Raw genomic sequence first — 27,342 nt, forward strand, 5'->3', positions numbered from 1 at the left:
AGCCCATAAACCCTGGCCTCACCTCGCTGTTTCCTGTTATGGGGAGCTGGGCGCTCAGTGGAAGCAGGGGGTTGGACACACGCACTAACACACACACACGCACGCACGCACGAATGCACGCACACACACACACACGCATACGTCATACTCACCTGCCAGGTCAATGTAACACCACAGACTGAGTTAAACCTTTGACATGAGATATCTACTCTGAATATGAGCCTACAGGTTGATTTCATTGGATGGGGAGTCCATAGTTATCTCATATTTAAACAACACATTTAAACAGCAGCATCATAGAGCTGTTGAGCTCTGGTTGCAGAAGATTGGCTGTATAAACAAGGATCACCTGCAGGGGGGGTACAAGAGCCAAACCCTGGTGCAGCAAACAGGTACAGGTGTGAAACCTTTCCCTACCACAGAGGAGGCTGCATTCAAGTGTGTCACAGCAAATGAAAACAACAGATTAAAATGTCAGTACATCTAAATAAGACAACACTTTTTTATGGCTGTAATAAAATAAAATGATTTTGAAAACAACATTTTAATATCTTAAGGATCTTAACATAAAAGCAGCTATTTCACACCCTAATATTCTGGATTTGGAACTCTTAGAGGAAAGACATGCTGTGCCTTTAAAAAAAAAAGTCCCTTATGTGGCCTGGAAGAATGAACTTATATACTCTGTGGTAGTCTCTCCTGTCAATGTATTGAAGCTTAAGACTGACACACTTTTTTCATTTATTTTATGTATGTTTTTTTCTAAGCATATCTTTGCATGTTCTAAAATGTTTTGTTTTCTGTCTTGAGGGTTTTATTTTTTTATTTTTTTTATATCGTATTGCAACTATTATGCTCATATTTTAAAACTGTCTCATTATACTTTAACGGTCTGTTTTGCTGTTTCTGAGTTGTTTCTTTTTTGCTCCGGTTTTTAAAAGTCATCCTTCTAATGTGTTTTTCTGATCTTTGTCTGACTCTTTTAATGTCTCGTGTGAGGACTTTGAATTGTCTTGTTGCTGAAATGTGCTCTATAAATAAATGTCCCTCGTCTCGTTCCGATGTTGTCCATCGTTAATTTTGCATATTTGAACATGTGAGTGTTCTGCTCTGAAACATGAAACCTGTTCAGAAAGATGACAAGGGCCCAAGGAACAGATTAATAAGGCAAATCAGATTAAAACAAAAGTTAAACAAAGAGCTTTAAAACTTCAAACACTGTGGATGTCTCCCTGATGTTTTCACCAATTAGGATGAATGCAAATGAAATCATCCTTTTTCTTTAAGCTGGAGTTCATATGGCTTTCTGACAGCAATTAAAATGTTTTTTTAAAGAATAAAATAATTGTATTCCTGGATTAAATTAAACAATTAAACCCCTGCCGAAACTGACCAGTTAGGGCGCAGGTCGTTAAATGTAGTGTTCCATGTCCTGAGGCTGATGTTGGACTACATCAGTCCACATGTTAGAAATTTTTTAACAATGCTGCTGCTCCTCCTCCCTCCCTGCAGTGTGTGAACATTAGCTCCAATCAACATTTCCATCATCATCATCATCATCATCATCATCATCATCATCATCCAGTGGTTTTATGAGGATGGACATGCATCACAATCAGAGAGCGGCTTCTCTGCATGAGTGTTTCTCTTTTCCTCCTTACTGTGGCGAACATTTTTCACACTGATGTATTTAATCATATCAGTCTGCTGCGTTTTATTGTGTTCTTGAAAACACAACACTACACAGAGCTTTGATTCATTTCTACAAGACCACTCTTTTGAGGTCTGATTACAAGAAATCAAAACATATCCAACCGCACAAGATGTCTTTGTTATTTCACTTTTCGGCATAGCTGTGCAGATACTCTACATTTAGCAGTTTTCATCTTTGTTGTCAGTGGAAACAGAATAATAGAGCGCGTGGTGTCTTTGCACAAGTCAGAGAACTGTGAGTTTAGTGCCCCCTGCTGGTTGGACTCTGAACTATTGGTGGTGCCTCATTATAGTTAACCTCACCTTCTGAACATTACGGCAAAAGCATCAAATGGAAATGGAGCTTCGTTTCTGTGCACAAACACAATCTGCATGTGAGCAAACTCAGAGTTCACGGCCATGCGTGCGTTTATTTGTCATTCTGTGTAAGCTCCAAATGAATCACCTTAATGTGCTTACATTAGACCGCAAGGAGATGCTGCCAAGCACGCCACTTTTAATGAAGCTGTAATCACAGACCACAATACCACATGAAATAAACACACACACATACACACCAGGAATAAGAAAGATTTTGTGTGCACAGTGAAGAGTAAACTCAATCTCTCTTCTCTCCTTTAAGACTCGTTCAGGTTTGACAGCACTTTCTGGTCTCAATGACATTCAGCAACCTTAAGCTCCAAGTCTTTTTCTGCAGACAGGAACACTGCTCCAAGAGCAGTACAGTGACGCCAACACACACCAGATCACTCATACACAGCTGGTAAAAATTTTTAAGCTAGAATTTCACATTAGGAGTATTTAAGCGTCCATGTCAGCCATATGAAGAATCCCAGATGAGCCACCTGGGGTCAGTTTGACAACTTGATCTGATAAAACTCAGAAACTTGAATATGAATTAAATATATTGCTGATATAAAACGTGCCATGATTGGTCTCTGGTAGCGAAACCAGCAGATTGATTGTTTACAGGGGAAAGCTGGTGCTCTCTTTCCTCCTTATCACCACTGAACCCTCAAGAGATGACCTTAAAGCTGTAGAACTAAACTTGGAATCTCTTTCAACTTGATCTGATAATGACGATAAAAGCCCCTCACCCTCTCTGTCTGATTTCAGACATAAAAGGAGTGCTACATGACAATATATCCACACAGGTAAAATACACATAATGTCTCAAACTCCTCAGACTTCAAGCTCTGTCATTGCTTCGTCTCCTCTCTGATGCTCATCAAATTCTGTTGCAGTTAAACTGTGAGGATGACTCAGCCTTTAAAGAGCCATCAGTATCCAAGTGCAAAAAAAGGTGTGCACCCAGGTCTGAAGTTTTATGATTAACATTGCTGGCACCTGTTCTGCTTTAATCCTGTGCTACTGACAGTGCAGTCTATGGAAGGAGGCAAGGAAAGGATGAAGACAAGAGGCTTGTAGGATGAGCCTGAAACAGTCTGAAGGATCATTTTGAAGCACAGCGTTGTCCAAAGTTTGAACCTCAAAGCCAAAATAAAGTTTAACTGTCACACACGGAGGCTGAACCTCTCCTCTTCATAACCCCGGATCATAAAAACAGCACCATCAGCCTCTGCAGCTCTGCCTTGGCACTCAGGTGGTCTCCCATAACTCACAACCTCTCACCCCGATACTTCACACTGAGGCAGCCGTCAGAGATATTCAGACTGAGCCGCATGCTGCCCCTGAATTTATGAACAGTGGTTATCCGGGCGATTTACGGCATCACTGTGACCCCGCAGACCTGCCAGTGACTTCTGAGATGGTCTATCCAGATGCCCGCCTGCTTGCCTCCTGCAGGGGCTGTCTCTCAGCGTTCGCCATGACGGCGGAATAAAAATGAATTAACGTTGTTATTCTTTGTTTTCCGTTTAAGAGGACGAGGGGAGAAGGTGCTGCTCCACTGAAGGAATGTGAGAGGCTGAAAATGACTTTCCAAGACTTCTCGTAGTCGTCTCTCAAGGGCAGAGTTCTGGGAACGGTCAACTGACAGCTTTCACCCCAAATTATGAAATATACCTCAAGTTTCTGCTTATTTCCTGTGATTCATCACCCCCACTGAAGACAGAAACCCACAGATTGACAAGGCTTTCACAGGAACACATACTGATATACCCACAAAAATATAGAACTGCTCAGAGATGTCCACGTCGTCGCCACTTGATGTAAAAATCAAACACTGCATGCAAAAGGTGCTATTTCAGATTTAAATGTCTAAATAGACCAGATAAAGAAGGGTTATTGTGAAAAACCTTGAATATATTTGAAAGTTGCTTGCAAAGCTGTTGATATCACAGGGAGAATCCAGGTACTGTAGCTGTGATGGTGCAAGTCAGCAGATTTGTGTAAATTCAGTCAATCCCTGCAGCTTGTTTGCAACTTTGCAATTTTGTCCAACCTTCTGCAAAACTGACCAGACACCATGTTTCCTCCCGATGGCGTCAACAAGATTATTAAGATGATTTTGGGGCTATGGGGCTTCGACTTTATTGAGAGACAGGACAGAGGAAAGATAGAGTTAGAAACTGCTAATTGAAGAAAAGTGCCACTGGTCGCAATTGAAGCTGGGCCCACATGCTTTGAGGACTACAGCTTCTCTTCAGGGCGTGCAATTTAACAACTTTTCTTGTATTAAACTTAAACAATCCTCGCAGGTCTGCAAATTTAAACGTCTACATCTGATAAGTGAAAGTATATTATTCTTTGCTCATTATGATTGCATTAAAGTGAGCACACACAGCGTAGTATACATACTTCATGACAATTTTGTTTAGCTTTTTTAAAGTTATATTGTTGAACATCTTGATTGGATTGTGGATGATACAGCTGAAAAGAGACAGGACATGTGGGGAGTATAGATTGGAGGAGGACATGCAGAAAAGAGTCGTGGCTGGGAGTCGTACCAGCAGTGCAACAAGGACTATAACCTCTGTATATGAGGCGCGTTCTTAAACTGCTAGGCCAACTGGCGCCCTGATTCACTTTACTATTATTCAGGTTTTACACCTTGCACAAGTGGCATTCTCACATGGAAACTGACCTACAGTGATGTCAGAGGAAAGAACAGCTTGATGAGCCAATGAATGGCTTTTATTGGAGCGCTTGCTCCTGGTGCCCAGAGATGATGACGTGTACGAATAAACCGGGCAAATTATCACTTTTAAAGAGCTGCCTCAGTATCAGTCATTCAAGCCTGAAACAATCAGAACGAAAAAAAAACTCTCAAAAAGGAACTGTTCACTCTTTGTCTGGATAATAAAAAAGTTCATCAACTTTAAAGGAAGAACTATACAACATGAAGCTCTAAAATTAAGTATGCTTAATATCATCTGAATAACATCAGCATCAGCCGATAGAAGCTTAGAAAGTTAAATATCAGCAGATAAAGTGATGCTTTACTTATGTGCATGTGATGACAGTTTACATGTGCCAATAATGTTGTAAAGTGAACCTGATGCAAGGAGGAAACAAACAACACTCCTTTAACGCTGCTCGTTTAACAGTTATATCTAAAGATCCTGAGGCACAAAGTTTCTGAAAAGTTAGAATGAAAAAGCGTCTTGTTTTATGTCCGTTTCTTAAACAAATAGACAGTCACAATAAGAGATACAGGTCAATTCTCGTACAGGAGAGACTTTGTGTTCTTTACAATGATTTAAAAAAACGTTTCAGTATCAGCTAAAATTAGTCAAAAAATATCTGAAAATAGGATATCAGCAAAAATCCAATATGGTGCATCTATTGTAAGAGTCATTGGCTTACACGCTGTATCATAAATCAAGATGAAATAAGAAAACAATGATGCAACGGTATGTGAAATTTACTGGGGCACACTATAATAGACCGAATAAAACTCACTTTTTGTGCCAGATAATAGCGTAAATCTATAATGGGGGTAAAATGACGGCTTGAAACAATTTAATTATTTTCCTAACGTTAAAAAACCCAAGATCCCTTCATTCTTTAAAATGAAATCTAATTATTAGAGGTAATATTACACTTGAAATTAAAAATGGTACACAGGGGGACAGTGTTTGATAAACTCATGAAGTACTAAATACTATACTGAAATCAGGAAATTGTGACAGAAATGCGAGTTCTCTCAAATCAAAGAAATAAAAATCCCTCTAATGAGTACAAGAAGGTGCATCAATCAACAATACAATTTTATAAATATGCAAATATGTAAGAATTAAAGTGACATTTAATCAAAAGGCTGACTGAACCAGACTTATATGGCTGTTTTTAACTTACAGAAGACATCGTCACTCTGAGGCTCTGAGGGGTGATGGATTATCAGTTCTGACGTCTTAACAACAGTGTGAATTACAGTGAATTACAGCTCTTTTTCCTTTTCCATTGTAACAATGACAATGAATGACGATACTACTTACAAAAAAAGTAGTACAAAGAAAAAAGACAAAAGAGTTACGTAATGGCAGACATCACTAACACAGTCGCAGTGTTGTTTTACCCACGGCTCATGTTCATGTAATTTGGGGCAGAAATATCAGTAAGCCCAGTTCTACATGGTAGCCACTACCCTCTACTCATGATATGTATACATCTTTTGTTGAGGTTAACTACGCTATCACAGGGGGAGATGTTATCATGTCAGCATGTAACCAAACAAGAACTACTAATGGTAAAGGTAATCAGCCTGGTTCCTGCTTGCACAAATCCTGTAATCACAACCTCCATCAAATATTTAAAGAGCACAGATTAGTTTACAGATCAAATAAAAAGATGCAAATTATCTTTAAAGAGACATGTGAAGCACTGATTGTTGACACAGCAGACTCGTTGAACCTGTTTTCTCTTATGGGGTGTTCATACCAAAAGTGCAGCAGTTTTTTAAAATAGCAGCCAGCTTCACATGCAGAGTCTAATAAAGCACATAAAGGGGGGAGTATCCACTGCACCTATTCTAAGTACAAGTAGTAAAGCAACCCAAAATGATGCAGATATATTCAGATGGATTGTACAAAGATGGTTCATGGCCTCTTTCTAACAAAAGTGAAGTTATTACTGAACCGCATTTACCAAGGTGACTCTGTGAAAGGCTATGAGACAATTATTCTCAACTGATGATGTATTCATGTTTGCTTCCTTATACATGATAACTAACCAATATCTTTATAAAAAGCAACATCAAGATAAGCTTACAGTAAGGATACATGATGTTATAAGCATAATATCAGTATCAGTAGGTAAAAGTGTCAAAGTGAATTATCAGCTTATATTTCATCTTCTCCAGACAGGTACGGCTGATGAGATGATGCATTAATTTTACACATAATGACGACGACCTCAACACGTCAGCTGTATGGAAGTTTTCTGAAATGTCAAAAGCGGACCAATGACAGCAAATGAGCTGCAGTTTAACTGTGCATCTTAAGAACCGCCATCCGTAAACATGAGTAGTGGCAGTGCCAGTGAAAACGACCAAATTTCTGAATGTCTACGTTTGAAAAAGAAGAAATGTATGGTTAAATCAAATGTTGTTAGTCTTGACTTATGTCTGTTACCAGGGCAAATAGGCTGTCACAAGTTTCAGGTGGACTCTAGTACAGGAGCGACTCTATGTTCTTTATAATGAAAAAAATGAGTACCGGTATCGGTATCGGCAAAGATAAATCTGAAAGTAGCCACGAACAAATAATGTCATGGATCCTTTAATACAGTTTGAATTCAACATAGATCACACTTTAACCCTTGTAAGTTCCACCTACAGGACATCTAGCATACGACTATTACTGCATCCCTGAAACAAAACAGGTGTAGGGGAAAAAATGTATCAACTTTCAACTGCTTGGTTCTTTGTCATGATGCTACTCTGAAAACCTTTGAGTTTTAGATAAGTGACACATTTCTGGGGCAGATGCTAGATAGATAGATAGATAGATAGATAGATAGATAGATAGATAGATAGATAGATAGATAGATAGATAGATAGATAGATAGATCTTTATTTGTCCTTAATAAGGAGATTTGTTGCCACCGTCTGTACAGGAATACATGTATGAACACAATAACCATAACCATCCACCCAGCCTCACAGCAATGGTGCCGCGCATCCCACAAATATACACACCAGACACATATGCACACACTGGGCACATATAAAACACACCGAACACATATGAACACACTGGACACAAATATGCACACCGGACACATATAAACACACCGAACACATTACAGTGGCATTCTGTTTAGCAGTGCTATGGCCGATGGGACGAAGCTTCTGCCAAACCGGGCTCGCCTACAGTAAGGGGATCTGTACCTGCGACCGGAGGGGAGTAGTGTGAAGACTGAGTAGAGGGGGTGTTGGGGGTCCAGTGTTATAGTGCGTGCTCTGCGTGTGATGGCTCTGTTGTTGAGGTCAGACAGGTTGGGTGTGGGGAGGCGGATGATTTTGGTGGCAGTGTTTGTGGTGCATATGAGTTTGTTTTTGTTGGAGACAGTTAGCATGTTGTAGTAGCAGGGGGAACAGTAGAGGAGAATGGGTTGGATGATGCTTTGGTACAGTAACAGTAGAAGGTGGGGGGCGACAGAAAGTGAAGGTGGGGGGCGACAGAAAGTTGCTGTTGATTGTATTTTTGAGGATTGGTTATAAGGATGACTAGGAATATTAACTGTTAATTGCTCTGGTTGTTTTATATAAGTTATACCTTGTGCAACAAAGGGTTAAAGACTTCATGTTGCTTGGTCTGCATTTTACACCTTTGAGTCAGTTCTATATTTAGCTCTTACCAGGTGTGCAGCATTACTTAACCCAGCCTTCCAGTTTCTTTTAAGACTCTCTTGAGTTGAACAGTCTCACAAGGTGGACTCCTTTCAGACTTTATATGAAGATTTGTAATGTCTGACTATCTATCTAGGTGAATTAAAGGTGGTTGTGAATCTTTAAAGTTACTTCATGACTTCTTTAAGTCAAACACAGTTACCATGTGTTATTCAGACATGTGACAGGCCTAGTCTTTTAAGACACATGCTAATGAGAGGTGTAGATCCTGCGTGGTGCATGCAATTCTCTGCAGGTAGGCTTTTCTTGCACACCTGTCCTTTGAGGAAGCATTTCCTCCTGGAAACCTGCTTGTATGGAGATATTATTGTAGCAAAAGTAATTTGTAAATGTGTATTATGATCCACAAATGCATACAAAAGTCAGGTGTAGAAAGGCAGCCAATGAGAGGAATGCCTCAGTTGTAAGCGAGGACTTGTGTGTGTTTTTAGGTCATTGCTAAGACACACTCAGACTTTTAAGAGATTCATCACTAGAATGCATTCATAACTTCTACATTTACAGATCTGTGTACAGATTTGTGGATTCATGTACACATTTGTGAATCTGTGTACACATTTGTGAATCTGTGTACGTGATTGTGAATCTGTGTAAGTGATTGTGAATCTGTGTACGTGATTGTGAATCTGTGTACGTGATTGTGAATCTGTGTACGAGTTTGTGAATCTGTGTACGAGTTTGTGAATCTGTGTATGCATTTGTGGATCATGATACACATTTACAAATACTTTTGCTACAATAATAGCTCCATATGCTTGCCCTGATACAGAGGATTTATGTGTAGTAAAAACATGACAATATAGGAAAAGGTCTCTGTAGGCCAAGTGTAAGTATGTATTAAAGATCAGATTACAAATAACTCTTCTTAGGAGCCAGGATGTCTGATAACAGCAAAAAGAAATGATGCAAGCTTTTATTTTGTAGGGGTTGAGGGCTATTTCAATAAAACTGAGCTGAACATACCACACATCAAACGCCACCGTTAAAACACAGTGTATGTAGAGTTTATTGTCTAATTGATGTGGATTAAACTGTATCAGACAGGTGTTTAACCATCAGGCAGAGGTGTATGTCTCCAGAAGTTACAAACAAACATACAAGCTTCACAGAAGTCACTGAGGCGTTCAACGTTAACAAGTCGTACACTGATCACAACTCGTTCATTCATCCCGACAGTGTCAACAGAACCCACCAGGTGTATGAATGAGAACCTTACCTGTCCGGTGATGCCGGTTATAACGGCAACTTTCCTCTCCTTCCTCGGCTCTCCGTTCATCGCGGAGCTGACGCTAGCAGGCTCGGAGCTCTGTGCCATCTCTGATCGGCTGGGTGTTTGGGTTTCTGCTCACGAAAGAAGGACAAAAAGCGACAAAAATCGGTTGCGTGTATGTCTGACGAGCCTCCTCAGCATCAATAAACCAAACCAAACACTGCTGCAAAGTGCAGTACGTAGCAGGAAGCGGCGGTCGGATCAGCCAATCAGAGGAGAGCATGTGGGAGCAGAGGAGGAGAGCTCTGTAAAGACGGTAGAGGCTCCGGGGCTTGTTGCTTTACAGCGCCACTGGTAGGCTGGAGGGAGATCTGCAGCTCCGTATTGATCTTTTACCATGGTGATTTACAGTTTTTTCTCAGTCGCTTTGGTACATTTCTCGAATCATCCTCGACATTTGCAAAACAGTAAGTGCATTTCTCAAAACAATTCGTACAAATAGAAAAACACAATGGATTACCTGCAAAAGCCAGTATCTTGCTCAAAATCCTAAGTTCATCTCTCAACAGTAAATATCTGTGTCACTGAACATCTCAGTGCCATCAGAATGACAAGTCCTTGTGTCATTGTGTGTGGATAAGACAGTCAAATAGCTTAGTCATGTTGTCGATATGATAGTGTACTCTGGAGGGACGTTCTGATGTAAACTATGGATAAAGTTTGATGACAGTCATTGTAAATTGTAAGTTACACCTTAGTGTATGTGGGAGATTGATTGCAAGAGACTGGACAAGATTCACATTTATGCTTTTACTGTTTTGTACTTCAATTTGTTGACAGACCATGTCATTGCCATACAGAAAGAAAAAGACAGCACCCAGTCTGAATGATGGAGGACACAATTGTTCTCTCAACATTTGGCTGCACCGTTCGACCAGCCTTGGCCATCGTAAGCCAATGATTGAGAGCGTGGTCTATAAGTGTGGCTCTTATCTCAACAGGAACACGCATATGTCCTCTGCGTATTCCTCTGTTTTGCCTCCCAACTCCTCCACCATGCATCCTCACTCCTCTTCCTCTTCTTCTTCTCTCTGGCTGTTGACCCAGTCCAATTCCTTGTCCTTCCATTGTCAGACATTGTGATTACTTTCACAATGTTGACTCTAGATTATCCATAAGACAGTGTGAGCCTCCATAGAGAGGGAATAGATCAACCATAGCAAGACATATTACAATAAAGCTGAAACATGTGTGACATAATTTGACAAAAATGAGAACAGAAGACATTTTCTCTATATTTTTAATCAGTTTTAGTTAGTTTTGAAAACACTCTATACAATCCCAACCTTATTTTAGGGAGCCTATTTTTATCTTACTTTACGAAATTATCATCACTTTTTAGTTTTAGTTTTTTTGTGAGTTTTAAGTCATATGGAAGAGGACTAGGGCCACTAAAAAAAAGGGGCTGGGCAAGTATCACTCAGTCAGTACAGGTAGGAGGGTCTAAATGTCCTGCAGGGGATTTTTCTGTATACTCAAATATTTGTATTTCACCAAGTGGGTGTGGGCTCTCTGGCTCACAGGCCAATTTACATAAAAATTGAGTCTGTGATCCAGAACCTGTAAAACCAACACCTGAAACCACCCCTGAGATTTGTAAGCAGCCTGGCACAGTGAAAAGTGATTACTGTGATAGATGGATGGATGGATGGATGGATGGATGGATGGATAGATAGATAGATAGATAGATAGATAGATAGATAGATTTATTGTCCTTAGCAAGGAAAATTAGGGTGTTTTTTTCAGTGATGCTACGGCAGACAGGACTACATGCATATCCATGTTCTGGCCCCCTCACCCCCGTATTCCAAAACCTAACATTCTGGAAGCCGCCTTCACTGTTGCCATGCAACAAGGAGATTTGCCAACCAATGATGTCATGATGTAAGCAAATCTCGTGTTGATCTCGCTGAATTCTCGTGTGACTTTTTAAACAGACAGTTTAGAGAAGCCTGTGGTCTGACATAGCATCAATCATAACCTGAAGTTAAACATACAGTTATCTTAATCTATATATTACATAATAGTGAAAATATATGTTCATAACAAATGTTATCTCAAGATGCTTTACAAAAGAAGGTCTAGCTAGTAATCTTTGTTTACATTTTTTACAAAGACCCAACATCAAGACTGGATTAGATCCAGTCCCATCTGGAGTCTGATCTCATCTTAATCCACCATGAGCAGACTACTTTACAGCATTTAGCAAGTTACAGTGGCAAGGAAAAACTCTGGTAGACTATCTTAAATGGGGCCTGTTAACTGAAGGCTCTACCTCCCATACTACTTTTAGAGACTTTAAGTACGATGAAGAGGCCTGCATGCTGTTGCACGCTTTTGCCTGTGGGTGATTCCTATCTTATTAATGTGAGCACCACTTGGCAGGTATCAATGTAAGTTCTTATTATAGCTTGGTTCAACCTCTGCATAAACTAATGGATGAGTCAATGGTGTATGCACTTCCTGTAAGTTGTTTCATCGTTCCTCTCTCAGAAGTCCAATTTCAGTAAGGTTCCTGGGTTTTGCAAAATAGTCGTCATGTCTTAAAACACATACATGTCTTTGGATTCTAATCATAAATACGTATTGATGTTTCCATTTGCTGCAGTACAAAAGTCTGTTAGTTTCCACTATGCAAGTCAAACTAAAAGTTTCTCAGCTTCAAATAATTAAGAGTGAGAGCAACCAAATACAAAGTACATTTAATATGACACTTTCGGAAAGCGTGGGAAAATGTGTCCTGTCTTTCAGAGGAACATTTTGGTATAAAAATCAGAGTTTTAGTGGTTACTCTTCTTGTAGAATTGACCTGTCAGTGTCAGTATCACAAAATAAACACAATTTCAGGAGCAGAACTTGACATATTGACTCCGACAGAGGAATTTATTTCACATCACAGGAGACGCTATCTTAACAGAGGTGATCACACACTCCTAATCTCTTATTATTCTTGTACATTTGAGCACGTATGACAACATCTGCTCCAGCTGAGCCTGTCAGTAGCTTTGTGGAACAGCTCCACTCACTGCTCGGCTTCCCAGAACGCACAGCTGGATGTGAGGTGTGATTTCATTACAGTCTAAAGTCAACATCATTGCATAAAAAGAGAGAGAAGAAAAACAAAGGCCTGGGGTCCTGAGAAGCACAGCGGTCTGCTCATCCACCCGCCTGATCAAAAGAGAACAACACACGGCTCTGTTACAGCTCCAGGCTCTTCTTCTTCTCTGCTCTTTTTTGGCAGCAGGTGTCTGGCTGTGTGTTTGAGGTATTTGGCTCTCACTGTGTGTCCACTGCTGTGCTGAGACCTTCATCCTTTACATGTGCTGAGTGCAGGGTCGAGTTCAACAGAGAGAAAAGAAGATTGATGGTTAATCTCACAGAGGAGTGGCTACACTATTTTCACTGATAACTCTGCATTAAGGTGGTGTCTGAATAATCAGAAAACTTAGTTTATGACCAGGAAAATACACACATGGCTACCCCAGTTTACAATGTGTGGGACATTTTTGGCACTAGACTTTCTGAGTTGACAGAAACATGTCGGACTTAAGTAAATTGCCTCATTGCATTTTATTGTGTACAAGTTTTTGGCTCATTTTCCATTTCTGATGATGGTACAGCTTTTGGGAATGAAAGCCAAACTTTATTTATCACAGAGGCAAGCATTAGTTTCTGTCCTTCCAGACTGACTTTGATTTCTGAGCAGTGAAAGACAACACATTTCATTTCTTTGTGCTGAGGTTGTTCATCATCAACACTTGAAACTTGTGAGCCAAAGTGAGAGGAAAGTCAGGAAATGGGACTGTCCTTCCTCTTAATCCAAAAATAAAATGTGGACAAGTGAGATTCCCAAAAAGGGGTGAACCCAACATAAAATGTGGCTTATCTTCTTTTTTAAGAGAAAGATTTAAACTGACACACCCTTAGTTGTCACCTAGAGGCTAAACCTGCTGCTTTTCATTGTCTCGGTCTCATACTGATAAAATAAGTATTTCAATTGTTTGCTTAAGCAACAGCTTGAATAGCACACTGCACAGTTACTCACTGACAAGCTAAAGTTTCAAGTGTGTAATCTTTAACTGCTAAAGTTATTTCTAAAATTCAAAAGAAAATTGTTTCTGCAACGTTTAGTTTCAGCAGTTTTTGAGGACTTGATATACTCTATTTTGGGACTAAACCACCAGAGAGATACTGTAGATGAAGTGTTAAATGGAACAAATACCTTAGTTTCATGAAACGTCTCATAAGCATTTTTCAGATTTTTTATTGGAACATTATTTTAATTCCTTAACCGGTTTTATTTTTAATTATAATGTTTTTTGTATTTTTTTTTATATAAATGTAAAATATTATTTAAATTGTTACATGTTTTTAAAAGCCAATAAGATGATATTCACTAAACAAATTATAAAACAGTAAAAATACACATGCAGTGCAATAGTCCCTTTTACTGTGTTAGTGGTGTTTGTGGAGTCATATTACAGAGGACCAAATGAGTTAGGAAGATTTACAATTCATTGTTTAAAATAGTGCCAACTTTAACTACTTGACCTCAAATTTTAATTATTTGTGACAGCAAGTAAATGTAACTTGAGCAAAAGTTATAAGGGCTGTCAAACACTCTTTTTTTCAATCACAATTAATTGCTACATTTCTATAGTTAATTGTAATTACTCACATTTTAAGCAAACGCCATAGTTCACTTCTTTAATTTAGTTTCATCCTCAGGTCTTTGGTGATTCCAACACTCAAAAACAGTGCTCTCTCTCTCTCTTATCTTTTGTGATAGGGTTACTCTCTGACATCAGCCTGATTAGCTGCACCTGTTTGCTTACCTAATTGGTGGTAGTTCAAACTCAAAGTAATGCAGTGATATTTTAATTCTGTTTGACACAAAGGGCGCATTACTTTATTCTTGTCAGCTGGGGTGGCTTGAAGTTTTGTGAAATGGGTAATTTAAAAGCTCAGCAGTGTCGTTATTTTCCATCAGGGCAGCCGCAGGAAGCAGGAAGACACTGCGGCAGCCTAACTACTGTGTGCTAAAAGGGACAAAACGGCATGTGATTTAGAAATAATATCACATTTACCACATCCTGATTAAGGCTGACAGCCCCATCATAACACTTATTTTTGCATAGGCCTGTGTATTATATATCAAAAGAGCATGTACTTTATTAAATAAGAGTATCAACCAAATAAACACATGATTTCTTTAAAAATTGAGTGCAAGACAAACAGCAAAGTCTTCAGGTGTGCTTTATTCAACTATTTATTTATATTCTATGTTTTGTTCTTATTATTACAAGAAAACTTGAAAAAATATCACAAATTCAATTAACAAATGACCAAATCACAAAGCTTTTTCCATTTCCAAGTGAAACAGCCAACAACTGAGTTTCACATATTCATCCATCTCTCCATCTCTTCTCTTTTAGAAAGAACGGGACAATAAAGCACTTTCAGCTGACATTACCATCCGCTGTCGACTTAACAGAGCTCTAACATACAACAGAAAGTGAAATCCTGTTCGTCTCCCCTGAAAGAAAACATCTTGAATAAAAGCTTTTGCACTTCAAGTACAGTCTGGTGCTGAGCCAGTAAATAAAAGAACATAAGGATCCACTTCAGCCATAAACATGAATCATTCATAGGTAGTTTTCTGTTGTTCGTGGTGCCTTCATGGAAGGTGAGAGGGCTACTCAAAACTGCACAAGCAAAGGCAAGCTAGTGGCATGACCGCATGCATGACAAAGGCAACACAGTGAAAAGGTACCAGAGATGTGGGCGGTGATTGTCAGTGTTCAGTCACTGAGATATCCTCACTCTTCAGGGGAATGAGAGTATGCAGAGATGTGTTATATACAAAATAAATTAATGTGGTGTGACTCCAAGCAGGTACATTTCATTTTACCTCCAAGAAAGAAAAACATTTTTATAAGACTTAAGAAAAGAAATAAAATCAGTATTCACAAAAATATATTATTCAAATAAAAGCATCCGGTCTATGTTTTGTATGAAGTTGTTTGCTATATCTTGACGAGAGGCCAAAAAGTGCAAAGCATGCAACAAACAAGGACAACATGACAAAGAAAGAACAACAGCGTGTGGTTGACACTGAACTGCTGATATTCAGGTTATCCTCTTACACACACGCATGGAAGTTTTGACAAGAAATCCAGGCCCTCAAGTCTTTGATATTTTAGTTCCTTGTTGCAAAAAAAGTGTTTTTTTCACCTTGCTAACAGCACCAACCTAGAGTTTCTGAGTCCTCAGGGATTCAGCCTCGAGTTTTCTCCTATTCAGGACAGTAACAATGCTGGAAGGTTCTTTTTGCCTGGGTAAAGTCTTTTGTTTTCTACGGGCCAAACATTGTTTAGGTCAAAGCTACGGACCGCAAAGCTAAGCTAACACCAGGATGCGAGGCAGAGAGTAGTTTTCCAGTAGCCATATAGGTACAGCAGCATTGGTCCAGTGTTGGGCTCTGGGGGCCCTACATTGTCTACAGGCATGCTGAGGGTCTCACAGTGTTCCTGAGAGGGAGACAGAAGATATTTCAAGTTTTAAATCTGTAATAAAACCAACAATGACTCTCCAACAAAAACTTATTATGCAGGCCAACACGTGAATATTCATCTTACCTGTTGAGCTCTCGGGAGAAGGAGCATGTGTGGAGTGGCACTTGTTTTTCTACAGTGAGAGAGAAATAACTTGATCAGGGTACTGTGGTTTGTTTGACTGTTGTAGTGTAGTGTTTTAAACACCTGACAAAAAAACTGTTTCTTTATTTTAATGCATGGACTATAACAATCGTAGGTGTAGCCTGTAGAGCGAAATAAAGCTTGACAGTTATTTTTAATGATAAATGGATAATTAAATGTTTTGAGTAAAAACTGAGTGTCTAACCCTGAGACTAGGGGTTGACCAATTATTAGTATTGGTTAATTATCACGCTGATATTTCGGTATTTGGCCGATTATCTGTAGAGGCGTTTTATTTTACTGATCCTTGATAAAATGAGTCAGTTAATAAGTGCGATACTTTGGCTCTGTTTTCACTCACCCCTGTCTCTCACTTTATATCCTGCCTACAACCCTTTCTGATTGGCTAGACCAGGGGTGTCCAAACTTTTTTCAAAGAGGGCCACATTTGATGTTGTCAGAATACCTCAGGGCCAGTGACTCCTACTGAGACTTAGGAATCATAAAAGTTATATATGAAATGTCTATTTAATAACAATTATTTTAAACATTTTCTCAATAAATCAGTAACTAGATAGTCCTCAGTTCTCCACAAGCCATGTAAACTTCATCTTCTTCTGGAGGAAAATGGTCGGGCAATGTGGGAAAAATACTGTCTCATTATTTTCCTATGGCAGGATCATGATCTGGATTTCACCACACTTCTTTTTCATGTTGTTTTTAAGACTTGTCTGACCAGCAGACAACATTCAAAGAACTAAATAATTATTTTCCTGAGTTCTGAACATTTTTAATGCATCAAATTTTGCCTTTTCTGTACAATTTCATAATTTTGATCTTGTCTTGTGTCCTCTTTTGTGTCTTCTGAACTTTTAGTGTTCATCAAGAACATTTTCACATCATGATGAAAACATTCATTTGAAAACCTGTCAACTTTAAGAGTTCTTGTGTTTCTTCTTTATTGCCTTCATTTTACCCGATGGCTCAATTTACCTGATGTCACCCTACAGGTAGTCCATGTGAAGCTTTTTGAGACATTTCTGGATTGACTTTAGTTTTGTTTGTGCGCTTGAAAGAAACTGCCAATTTACAGATGATTCAGAATGGGATTAATTTCTGTGCTATAAATAACACAATTTAAGATGGAAGCTTGGGGCCATAATTCAATGGTCCTTAGGCCGCGATTGGCCCCCGGGCCGTACTTTGGACACCCCTGGGCTACACGTTACACAACTTTTACAAAGTAAGTTTAACTGGTTAACTATTAATTCACTTTTAATGAAACATGTGCTATGGTGCTAAGGACTTTTAAAAAAGTATTGTGTTTGAATTTGGGATATTAAAAATTCTAAATTTTGACAAAAATTTAAATTTTAACTGTTAAAATCGGTTCCAAATATTAATTATTGGTCTCATTAACTGATAATAATCAGTATCTATATCGGCCTTAAAAAAATATTGGTCAACCCCTACCTGAGACAACTGTGTTTTTCCAGCTCTGATAGTGGTCCGATTTTTAAAAGCGGAGAAAATTCACCTTCTGACTTAGCCGGCAGTGCAGACTCCGGTCTGACAGCCAGGGGTGTCTGAGGGACTCTGCTGCGCTCATCCTCCAGCTCTTACTCTTCACCAGCAGGAGGGTGATGAAGTCTTTGGCCTCGTCTGAAATGTCCGTGAACTCTTCTTCCTCAAAGTTCCACTGACAGGCTAGGATGTTGTTAAGCGTCTCGTTGTCGTCGTCGCCCAGAAACGGAGACAAGCCGCTGAGCCTGAAGTGACGGAAGGCAGTGGTCAGGGATGCTGTATGTTTGAAACATGCATCATAGACTACAAACAGATCTGTATGGTTTTGTTTTAACCTAAAATATTATTAAAAACTGCTTCAGCTCAAACAAAAGTAGAAAAAGTGGAGTAAAGATGTTCTCTTCGCAGTTTGATTGGTGTATGAAGAAGAATAAACTTGAAATGTTAAAGTAAAGTAACTAAAACTTCTAACAAGTACTTTAGTATAACTCTACTCACAGCATGTAGGTGATTACACCGAGGCTCCACATGTCCGTGGGGAATGATACAAACTCATAGTTGATGACTTCAGGAGCCAAAAATTCAGGAGTACCAAAGTTGACCCTGAGCTTCTCCCTGGGTTTGTACCTGTAAGAGAAACCAGCGCGGGATCATGAGAGATATATCTGAGGCTGAGAGAGTTTTCTTATGAAAGGTGAGCCAACAAAGAGGAGAGATTTTTACCTCCGGGCCAGGCCAAAGTCAATGATTTTAATCTTGTTAGTGACTCTGCTGACACAGAGAATGTTCTCTGGCTGAAAGTGAACAAAACAAAATGATTCAGTTTAAACACTTCAGTATGAAAGCTGTTTTTACACTTCTTTCTTTCTTTTTTCTTTTACATTTTGCAGAAAAAAATGTGTTGTTCAAAGAGGACTGGACACAGTGTTTGCAAACTCTTTTTTGACACTCGAGCTTTCTGTCCTTCTAAAGGAGATTCCTCATGCTTGTTAAAAGTCAACAGTCGACAACTTTTTTTATTCAGCGAAAGAAGACTCTTAATAAATATAATATATATAGAAAGAAATAGATTTGATTTTAAGTAATGTCCTCCTGCAGCTTGTTTGTAAGATACTTTTGGACGGAAGTGATTGTGTGTCCATCCTCTTGCCACAAGGGGGGGTCCTTTATCCCTTCATCTTTATCAGGTCGGACACACTGAAACGCTCACTTCTTTTAAATCCAGGTGGAAGACTCACCGATTTACAGCAGCCTTTTATAAGATTAGTATCTCAAACTATTTGAATAACTGTTTTTATTGCACAACGGTGCACTGCAGCTTTAATGCTTATATTCTAAAACTGTCTTATTATATTTCAACTTTCTGTTTTTGCTGTTTCTTTTACTTGGATAACATTTTTAAGTCTTTTAATAACTTTCTTAAAGTCATATTTAAATATGTCTTTTCCTTTTAATGTCTTTTAAGAAGCACCCTGAATCCCCTTGTTTCAGAAATGTGCTGTATAAATAAACCTGCCCTCGATATATATTCAGATGCCAGCGGGTTGCTAATAAGGTCAAACTGACAACACTGTGCTGCTCTCCCTTCTCCAAGATTGAGATGCTCTCCATGATTTTAAAACTTAACACTATGGATTTAATCATCCAAAACAAAATGAGCATGATGTTAGACATAACAGGTAGCCAAAGAATGCATCATGCATGGTGAGACATCCTCATCATCATGTCTGACCATTACCTTGACTCAATAAAAACTATTTTGTTGTCAAAACATGAACCTCCTATATAATTCTTGTTAGCATCATAGTTATATACAGCAGCAACACTGTTTGAATCTTTCTAGGATCCAATGTGTGAAACAAACAATCTGGTTTCCTTTTGGAAAATCCCCTGAAGAGCGATGAGTATCATAGCATCTATGGTAATACATCCAACCCAACATTTAACTTCCTTTTTATTTTTTTGCTCCAAACAAGTGAGCCCCTTGGTGATTTATAATGTTGTAGAGGCAGTAAGGAGTAGAGCTTTAGACAAGAGTAAAAACACTGACAAACAACATTGTATACAGTATATGTAGGTGGGAAAATAAACTCAAAGATAGGGGAGAGTTGATAGAAACAAAAAACATGGTTGTCTACATATAAGTAAAATAGGATAAATTACATGTTGGGAGAATGCTAAGCTGTAGCAAGTTTACCTTGAGGTCAAGATGTAGGATGTACATCTTGTGCATGTACTGCAGCCCTTCACAGATCTGGCGTATAAACAGCACCGTGTCCAGCTCTGTCAGGTTGTAGTTCTCATCGATAATGCGGTCAAACAGCTCCCCTCCCTCAACGCTGTTACACAAAGAAACCCCTTGTGATTACAGGAATGACAGACGGACATATTGAATATTACATATTCCAGATTTGAAGACTTACTATTCCATAACCAGGATGATATCATGGCGGGAATCAAAGGCGGCATACAGCTGGATGAGGTTGGCGTGATTCAGCTGATTCATCACCTGGATTTCATTCCTCACAACATCCTAAGGGACAAAGAAAGAAAGACAGGAAATAAACACACCCAGACAGTGATCATGTTATCATAATGAAACCCATTGTACAGGCAGATTGTGTACAGCACATTGTATCATAATGCATCGTATACTCATTCATATAATCATTTATCTACAATAAGACTGTTATCTGATAACTTGTATTTTAAAACGTGATTAATAGCACTGGGAACAAGTTGTGTGTAAATCTATCAAATATCCCCTCTACCTATTTATTTTTGACAGAAAGACTCTAAGCAACTCTTCTTGAACTTTCTCCACTTAAGATCATCCATCTTTTTACTGCTCACTTGCAGGGGATGAGTTGTAAAGAATAAAATGTGCTTGCATCGGGGCTGATGGCTACAGTTCGGGCTCCTTTTTATGTCTTACTGTATCACAAGTTGAAATCCTTACACACTTGACTGACAACTATATGCAACACATTTGACAAAAATAAACAAATACACACAGACAGACGAGGATCAGTGACGGTCGTTTGTGCCAAACAAGGATCTGGCTGAGTGTTTGGTTGGCTCCGAGCTTTCTGAATAGTTCAGATGATTGAATAACCACAGAGTAATTTTCCAACATCCGATCTCTCTGGTACCACCACTCTCTGATGATAAAGAGCCCGTGCAAAGTGACACAATGCAGCTGACAAACTGCCTCACACACTCTTGGCTATTGGGCCAGATCTCTTCTTCAAAATATAATAAATTCTGGTGATAAGCAGTAGGAAAATAAGTTATCCACTACCTGACTGTCTGCAGGAGGAGTTACATAACTCCATCACTGGACGTTTGTTCTGTTTACATTCATGTTTTTCATTGTTCAAACATTACTGCACCTTCTCTTTCTGGCTCCTGGCTTTGATGATCTTAGCAGCCAACGTCAGACCAGACGAATTCTCTGTGCACTTGTGGACTTGTCCAAAACGTCCCCCGATGAAAGGAAATTGAATATAACAACAACTTATTCTGGTGCTGAAAGGAAAATACACTCAAATGGAAATGACCAGTGACAATTAGGATTTTTGCATGGTCATTCTGGTGACTTATCCTGATAATAATTTAATTTAATTTAATTTAAATAACAGCAGGCTCTAGCAACTTAACCAACGAATATACTTGACTCCTTTTTCTATATAATAATATATATTAATGTTTAACTGTCAAAAAAAATATTTTGTGGTGTCATTGGTGACTTGTTAACAGCTATTTCCTGACCTCACAGACCAAACAATGATGGCTCCATTGTAAAATTAGCTCATTAATTGCAGCTCTAACCTCCAAACATATGCAACAATAATAAGCTCCCTCAGTCACACAGTAATTAGGGTATATACTGTGCCATCATGTCAGAGATGTGAGAAATGTGCTTGCATGTTGAGGGGTAATCTCCACTCTGAGAGGGAGGATTTAGCACTGGTCTCTTACATCAGAGGGGCCCGCTCTTTCACAAGTGGCCCCTCCTGAGGCTCACAATCATCTGCCCTTTAGGGGGCAATAAAAAGGTCCTGGAAAAAATGATTAGGTGTCCCCTCGCAGGGTGTGAGATCCTTTGTTATTTCATTATCCAGGACTGGTGTGTTGTGGCATGACCAGTGAAATGAAAACAAGCTCTCTTTTTTTTCACTCACCCTCCCAGGACCTCATCTCTGTTGATGGAGTAATAGGTGGCGATCTGATGGGGTTTGGGAGTCACAATTCGGTGGTCAAAAGGTGCTGAAGGTGGAGGGCTCATGTCTGAAGAAAAAGCGAATGAAGATAAGGACAACATGAATGAAAAGAATATTTTTTTGAGTCTGGAAAGAGAGTACATTAAGCAGAGATTGAGGCAGAAGCCAGGGCCACCCCAGAAACGAAGTGGTCCAAAATAGCAGCATGCCAACGTCTCATTATCTGCTCTGCCAGCTGTGTCCACTGACATGTTACTGACGCTCAGACAGGCATAGTGTTATGACACTGGATCAGCTCCAAAGTCTGAGAACGAAAAGTCAAATGTCAACAGCTAACGACCAAGCTGGGTTCTTATGAGAGTCTGAACATGGCACAACCCTGGATCCATTCTAAAGAGGACCATGTCAAGGAATACAAGAATAATAAGAAGCATACTAAAACATTGACAAAAAAAAAAATCTAACCTTTTCCTTCTCATGCATGCATGCACTGTCAGGAGGCATCACTCACCTAAAGTAAATTCCTTCTCTTCCTCCTTCCCCTCCTCTTCTGTCTTTGCATCCTCAGACTTGGAGGCCTGTGGCTCTCCCTCCTCCACCACCTGTCCCTGGGCTTTTTCCACTTCAGTGTCCTCCACTCGGCTTTTCTTCAGGTCCTCTTTCACCAGGTCTTCTTCTGTAACCCGACGTTTGCTGCAAGTGGCCACATCGCCGACCTCCTCAGAACTGTTCATGTGAATGAAAGAAAAACAAAGACTGCTTAAATATCCACAGACAGACATATTATCCTTTCTGTGACAGAAGTTTAACAGTAAGGATGTGGGGTTTGGTTAGGAGTACCTGTCTTGTGGAAGGGGTGAGATCTTGCAGATATCTGTGATGACACTAGAGGCTGTTTCGGATTTTGATGACTCCTCTGCTCCTCCTTTCTTTCCTCCATCCTCTACTTTAACAGCATTGTCTAAACTTTTATCTTTTGCCTTTTCCTCCTCTTCCTCTGAGTCCTGAAAGGCATCGGCTTCTTCCTCCTCCTCCTCTTCCTCCTCTGTCACCTTCTTCCTCTCTAACTGGGCTGCAGCGGTGTGAGATCCATCCAGGATGAGCTCCACCGGCTCCTGTCTCCCCCTGTCCTCTCCTCTCTGGTTATCAGACTCTGTTTTTCCATGCTGGGAATGCTCTGTGTTCTGCCGGTTGAGCTTTTCCACCTGTTCCTGCAGCACGGGCTCACCGAGCGAGGACGCGTCTGAAGTGGGAAGAAAACAACATCATTCATTTGGCGCATCAAATGATATGATGCAGATTTTTTTGCACAATCTCAGGTGACTGTGGAATATTTCCAGTTTAAGCATACCTGATGTGTCTAGAGGTTTCCTCTTCTTCTGGGACTTCAAGCCCTTCAAGCTTAGTTTGGCTTTATCCTTCTCATCCTTTGCCTTATGCCATAGAAAAGAAGAACACAGAGAGATCACAGATTAGTCTGTGGAACCAACTTAACGCTGGTTTGAAAGTCAAATCTCTGGAGGAGCTTTATTTGTTTGGTCATATGTCAAAGAGGTCAAAGATAATCTGTGGATATGAAGCCAGAAGTCTGATTTCAGATGGGGACAGAGTGCAAGTAAAATCACAACAGTTTCTTTCACTGCCTCTGCAGCTTAATGATGATGTTCAGCAAAATTCACGTCTCCTTCAGACAACAGAGGAGAGGTAACATACCAATGCTAGCAGGTGTCATGCAACACTAGGAAAAAGTTAATTCACTCTTTCTTACCTGAACTATTAAACAACACATAAAAAGGGAAACTGGAAAAACTGAGAAAAAGGTTTGTTTTGTTTTTTTTATGTGAAAAAAACAGGGAAAAACTAATTTAGTCAGGATAAAAAATACATTATTGAATTAAAAATAAATTAATAATAATAATAAAGACAGTAATAATGGTAATAATAATAATAATAATAATAATAATAATAATAATAATTATAACAATAATAACACTAATAATAATAAAATAATAATAACAATAATAACAATAATAATAATGATAATAATAATAATAATGATAATAATAATAATAATAATAATAATAATAATAATAATAATAATAATAATAATCATAATAATAATAATCATAATAATAATAACAATAATAATAATAACTACATTAAGTAAAAAGGCACCTTAATATTAAAGTTTCAATTTCTAAAACCAACCTCAGCATCAGTAGAATTCAAATAAGTGAGATATTCGGCCTCAAACACAAACATGGGGTACTAGAAATTATGCAACAGGCTTCTGTACATTCCTTATGCAGCTTCAAGAATCCAGACTGATAAACATGTCACTGACACATCCACACATATTGTGGGTGGCTCGGTATATCAATGAAAGACAACCCATTTAATCAATGCAGCGATGTCACCGGTGCAGAACAAGCCAGATGAGTGCTTGAGTAACACTGTGCAGCTGCAGACCAGCTCTCTGCTGATAAAGACGCAGTATGGAGAGGATAACTGGTCTGACTCGAATCACTCACACTTCAGGAGCAAAAGACACTCACTGCACAAAGGAAAAGTACTTAACATTACAGAGGATGATATGTTGAAGCACAGCAGTGCTAATAAAAGATTCACAAACAGCCGTATCAGACTGAAGAGGAATGTTAGCCTGCTTTACCTGCCAAGACAGACTTGTTAAACTGCATCAGAGACACTTAAAGCTGAGCTAAATGTTTTTAATCTGCAGAATAAAGCTGATTTATGATGCAAACCAGATTGAAACCAGAGAGAGAAAAATAGGTTTGAATCATAAACCCAAGAATAAAGTAGAGAATAAAATACATCCATGGTAAAAAAAAAAAATGTAAGGTAGAGGAGAGGGTGGATAGAGAGAATGAGGAGGGCAGTTGAGACAGATCTCCACCTCTCCATGAGACCAAAACAAAACTTTGGCTGCAAAATCCACATTTGGCCACCTCTATATGATCAAAAAATTTAGTCTTGATAGTTGCCTTTCTAAAAGAATTTGCCAGTGAGACAAAAAAAAAATGAACAGGGCTGGAAAACACCTTTTAAAACAAAGGTTGAATTAAATTCTTTAAGACAAAAACACCTCACATCCAAGACACAGAAGATCCAAAATAACAAAACAGATTGGAGCAAACAAAGAGAAACAGACACAAATAAAATAGACAAAAGGCAGGTTAATGCATTTTTGTCACTTGCAAGATGGGATGTGATACCCTGAAATCACTAGAACAATATTTTGAAGATGAGAACAGATGATAAAGATTGAGGATTTTTGGTTTTTCAAGGCCTCTTCTTGTAGGACAAATGTTCTAATAATGTTGTCAGGCCTCTCACCTTCTTGTTTGCCTTGTTTCCAGACTGTTTGAACAGCAGCTCCACCAGCCTCGACCCCTTCACCACCTCCCCAATGAAGCTGATCACCTGCTGGGTGCCCTCCACCAGCTTCTCCACCCCATCCAGCCTGCGTCCCTGATTCTCCATACGCTCGCCAACCTTTTCCACGGCCCCACACAGCTCCCTGCACGCCTCCTCCATCCCTGACCCACGTCTCCCTTCTTCACGTAAAGAAGACAGATCCCGTCCCATCCCCCTGACGTCCTGGGACAAGCTGTCCAGCCGGGTCAGGACAATCTGCTGCATGTTTAGCAGGCGCTCCATCTGAGAGCTCAGGGAGTCCATTCGGTTCTCCATGCGGCGCAGGGTGTTGTCATGAGAAGGGGATGAAGATGGAGAAGATGAAGGAGAAGAGGATTTGTCTGATCCATTAAAAGAGAGCTTCCTTCCTCCAGGCTTCTGACCATGAAGAGGGTTTGGATCATAGACTTTGGCCAAAGAGTTGACGAGGCTGGAATTCATGACTGATTCACACCAGACCTCCTCACAGAAAGCAAAAACCTCTCGATCACTAACTGTCTGTTCACTTTCTTCAAGTCTCAATGCAACTAAGAACAAAACGCATTTCCCCAGACAGGAGGACACAAGCAGAGGGAGAACAGAGATCTCTCCTACAACACCACTCCACACAGTTGAGTTTTAAGAATAGCGAATGGCTGTGGTCCAAATTAAAGCGCAGCCCCCTGTGGACGTAAGGGGCTGGGTGGCCTGTGATAAGGGGAGAGGGCTCGGGTGTGCAGTCGGGGATTGATGCGGGTTAAGGGGGACATGCTGGAGAGGATCGCTATGTGACATTTGAGCCACTTCAAAAGCCCTTCAGTCAGGTGTTAGAATCCAAAGAATCTAGGGCTGAAATATGACGCTGTAAAAACTAAGACAAACAAATAAAAATGTGCAGTCGAAGAAGAAGAACATTGACTGTCATCATGAGGAAAATCTACAACGCTGAATCACGGACTCATTTAGATTGAGTATATAATTTAACAAACAGAAAAGTCTTATTTTCACACATTGACGTTTTTTTTTTTACATTGTCTCACAACAGGAAATGTTCTGACAGGTGCAAGTGTGTGCAAGGCTGCAAAAACTTTATTAACCACCGTTAAAGACACAAGCATTGTGGGTATTTTTGAACCTCGACAAATGCCAAACGGTTCTCATAACTGAGTTGTTTTTACTGCACAGGATGTGTCAGCAGATTGTTGCATAATGGCACAAATACACAGAGTTTAGACTTCACCAAAGAATGATTATTTGTGATACTGTAAGTCACGTTAACACTTCTGTTCTTATAGTTACTCTTTTGTAAGACAATATTTTATTTTGGTTAGCACCTGTTGCCTGTTAACATTATTTATCATGAGTTTCTACACTGATTGGATCAAATCTTTTCATTTATGTGGGTTAAAGCAGATTATTTGCTAATCTTTTTATCTTTTTGCTGAATTTTATATTTTACTACATATAACTTTAAGAGACATGAAAATGAGATAAGGTTTTTTACTCTAATGAAGTGTTTTTTTTTGTGAAAACACTTAACAACAATGAGGGAAAAATGAAGTAATGGAAATTTGGCATCCACTGTTTGGAAAGAGTTTGCGACATCCCTAGTTAAGGCTCAGTGTCCGTGCAACGTGAGGGACAAGACAACGGAAGAGAGCAGGAAAACAGGTGATGCCTCTG

General features: G+C 39.4%; 2 protein-coding genes and 1 long non-coding RNA gene across 3 annotated transcripts in view; all 3 read right to left on the minus strand.

The window, feature by feature from the left end:
* The window catches only part of gmds (GDP-mannose 4,6-dehydratase), a 172,450-nt gene extending 162,437 nt beyond the window's left edge, over positions 1–10,013 (minus strand). Inside the window, exon 1 of the mRNA XM_034676651.1 lies at positions 9,744–10,013. Within this exon, the coding sequence (XP_034532542.1) occupies positions 9,744–9,842 (99 nt within the window). The 5' untranslated portion in view covers positions 9,843–10,013. The remainder of the gene's footprint in view (positions 1–9,743) is intronic.
* A 2,640-nt stretch (positions 10,014–12,653) lies between these two features.
* On the minus strand, positions 12,654–14,594 carry LOC117832497. The gene is made up of 2 exons (XR_004635196.1): positions 14,476–14,594; positions 12,654–13,120 (listed from the first exon to the last, which is right to left on the minus strand). It is a non-coding gene; the product is annotated as an uncharacterized LOC117832497 (long non-coding RNA).
* A 443-nt stretch (positions 14,595–15,037) lies between these two features.
* mylk4b (myosin light chain kinase family, member 4b) lies at positions 15,038–26,242 on the minus strand. The gene is made up of 13 exons (XM_034674232.1): positions 25,600–26,242; positions 23,594–23,675; positions 23,083–23,485; positions 22,754–22,968; positions 22,204–22,309; positions 21,412–21,505; positions 20,443–20,552; positions 20,217–20,358; positions 18,743–18,813; positions 18,518–18,646; positions 18,033–18,264; positions 16,436–16,484; positions 15,038–16,327 (listed from the first exon to the last, which is right to left on the minus strand). Exons 1-13 carry the CDS (start codon positions 26,119–26,121, stop codon positions 16,317–16,319), a joined length of 2,166 nt encoding a protein of 721 aa, XP_034530123.1. The 5' UTR covers positions 26,122–26,242; the 3' UTR covers positions 15,038–16,316.
* Between the last annotated feature and the right edge of the window lie 1,100 nt (positions 26,243–27,342).

Source organism: Notolabrus celidotus, chromosome 2, assembly GCF_009762535.1.
Source record: "Notolabrus celidotus isolate fNotCel1 chromosome 2, fNotCel1.pri, whole genome shotgun sequence".
Taxonomy (NCBI): Eukaryota; Metazoa; Chordata; class Actinopteri; order Labriformes; family Labridae; genus Notolabrus; species Notolabrus celidotus.

Excerpts from the sequence above, each read along its gene's own strand:
- mylk4b (XM_034674232.1), bottom strand. The coding sequence starts at position 26,121 with ATGAATTCCAGCCTCGTCAACTCTTTGGCCAAAGTCTATGATCCAAAC. Across the intron at positions 22,310-22,753 it reads AGAGAAGGAATTTACTTTAG|ACATGAGCCCTCCACCTTCA; the intron begins GTGAGTGATGCC and ends CTTTTTCTTCAG. Across the intron at positions 16,485-18,032 it reads ACTGCCGGCTAAGTCAGAAG|AAAAACAAGTGCCACTCCAC; the intron begins GTGAATTTTCTC and ends CTCTCACTGTAG.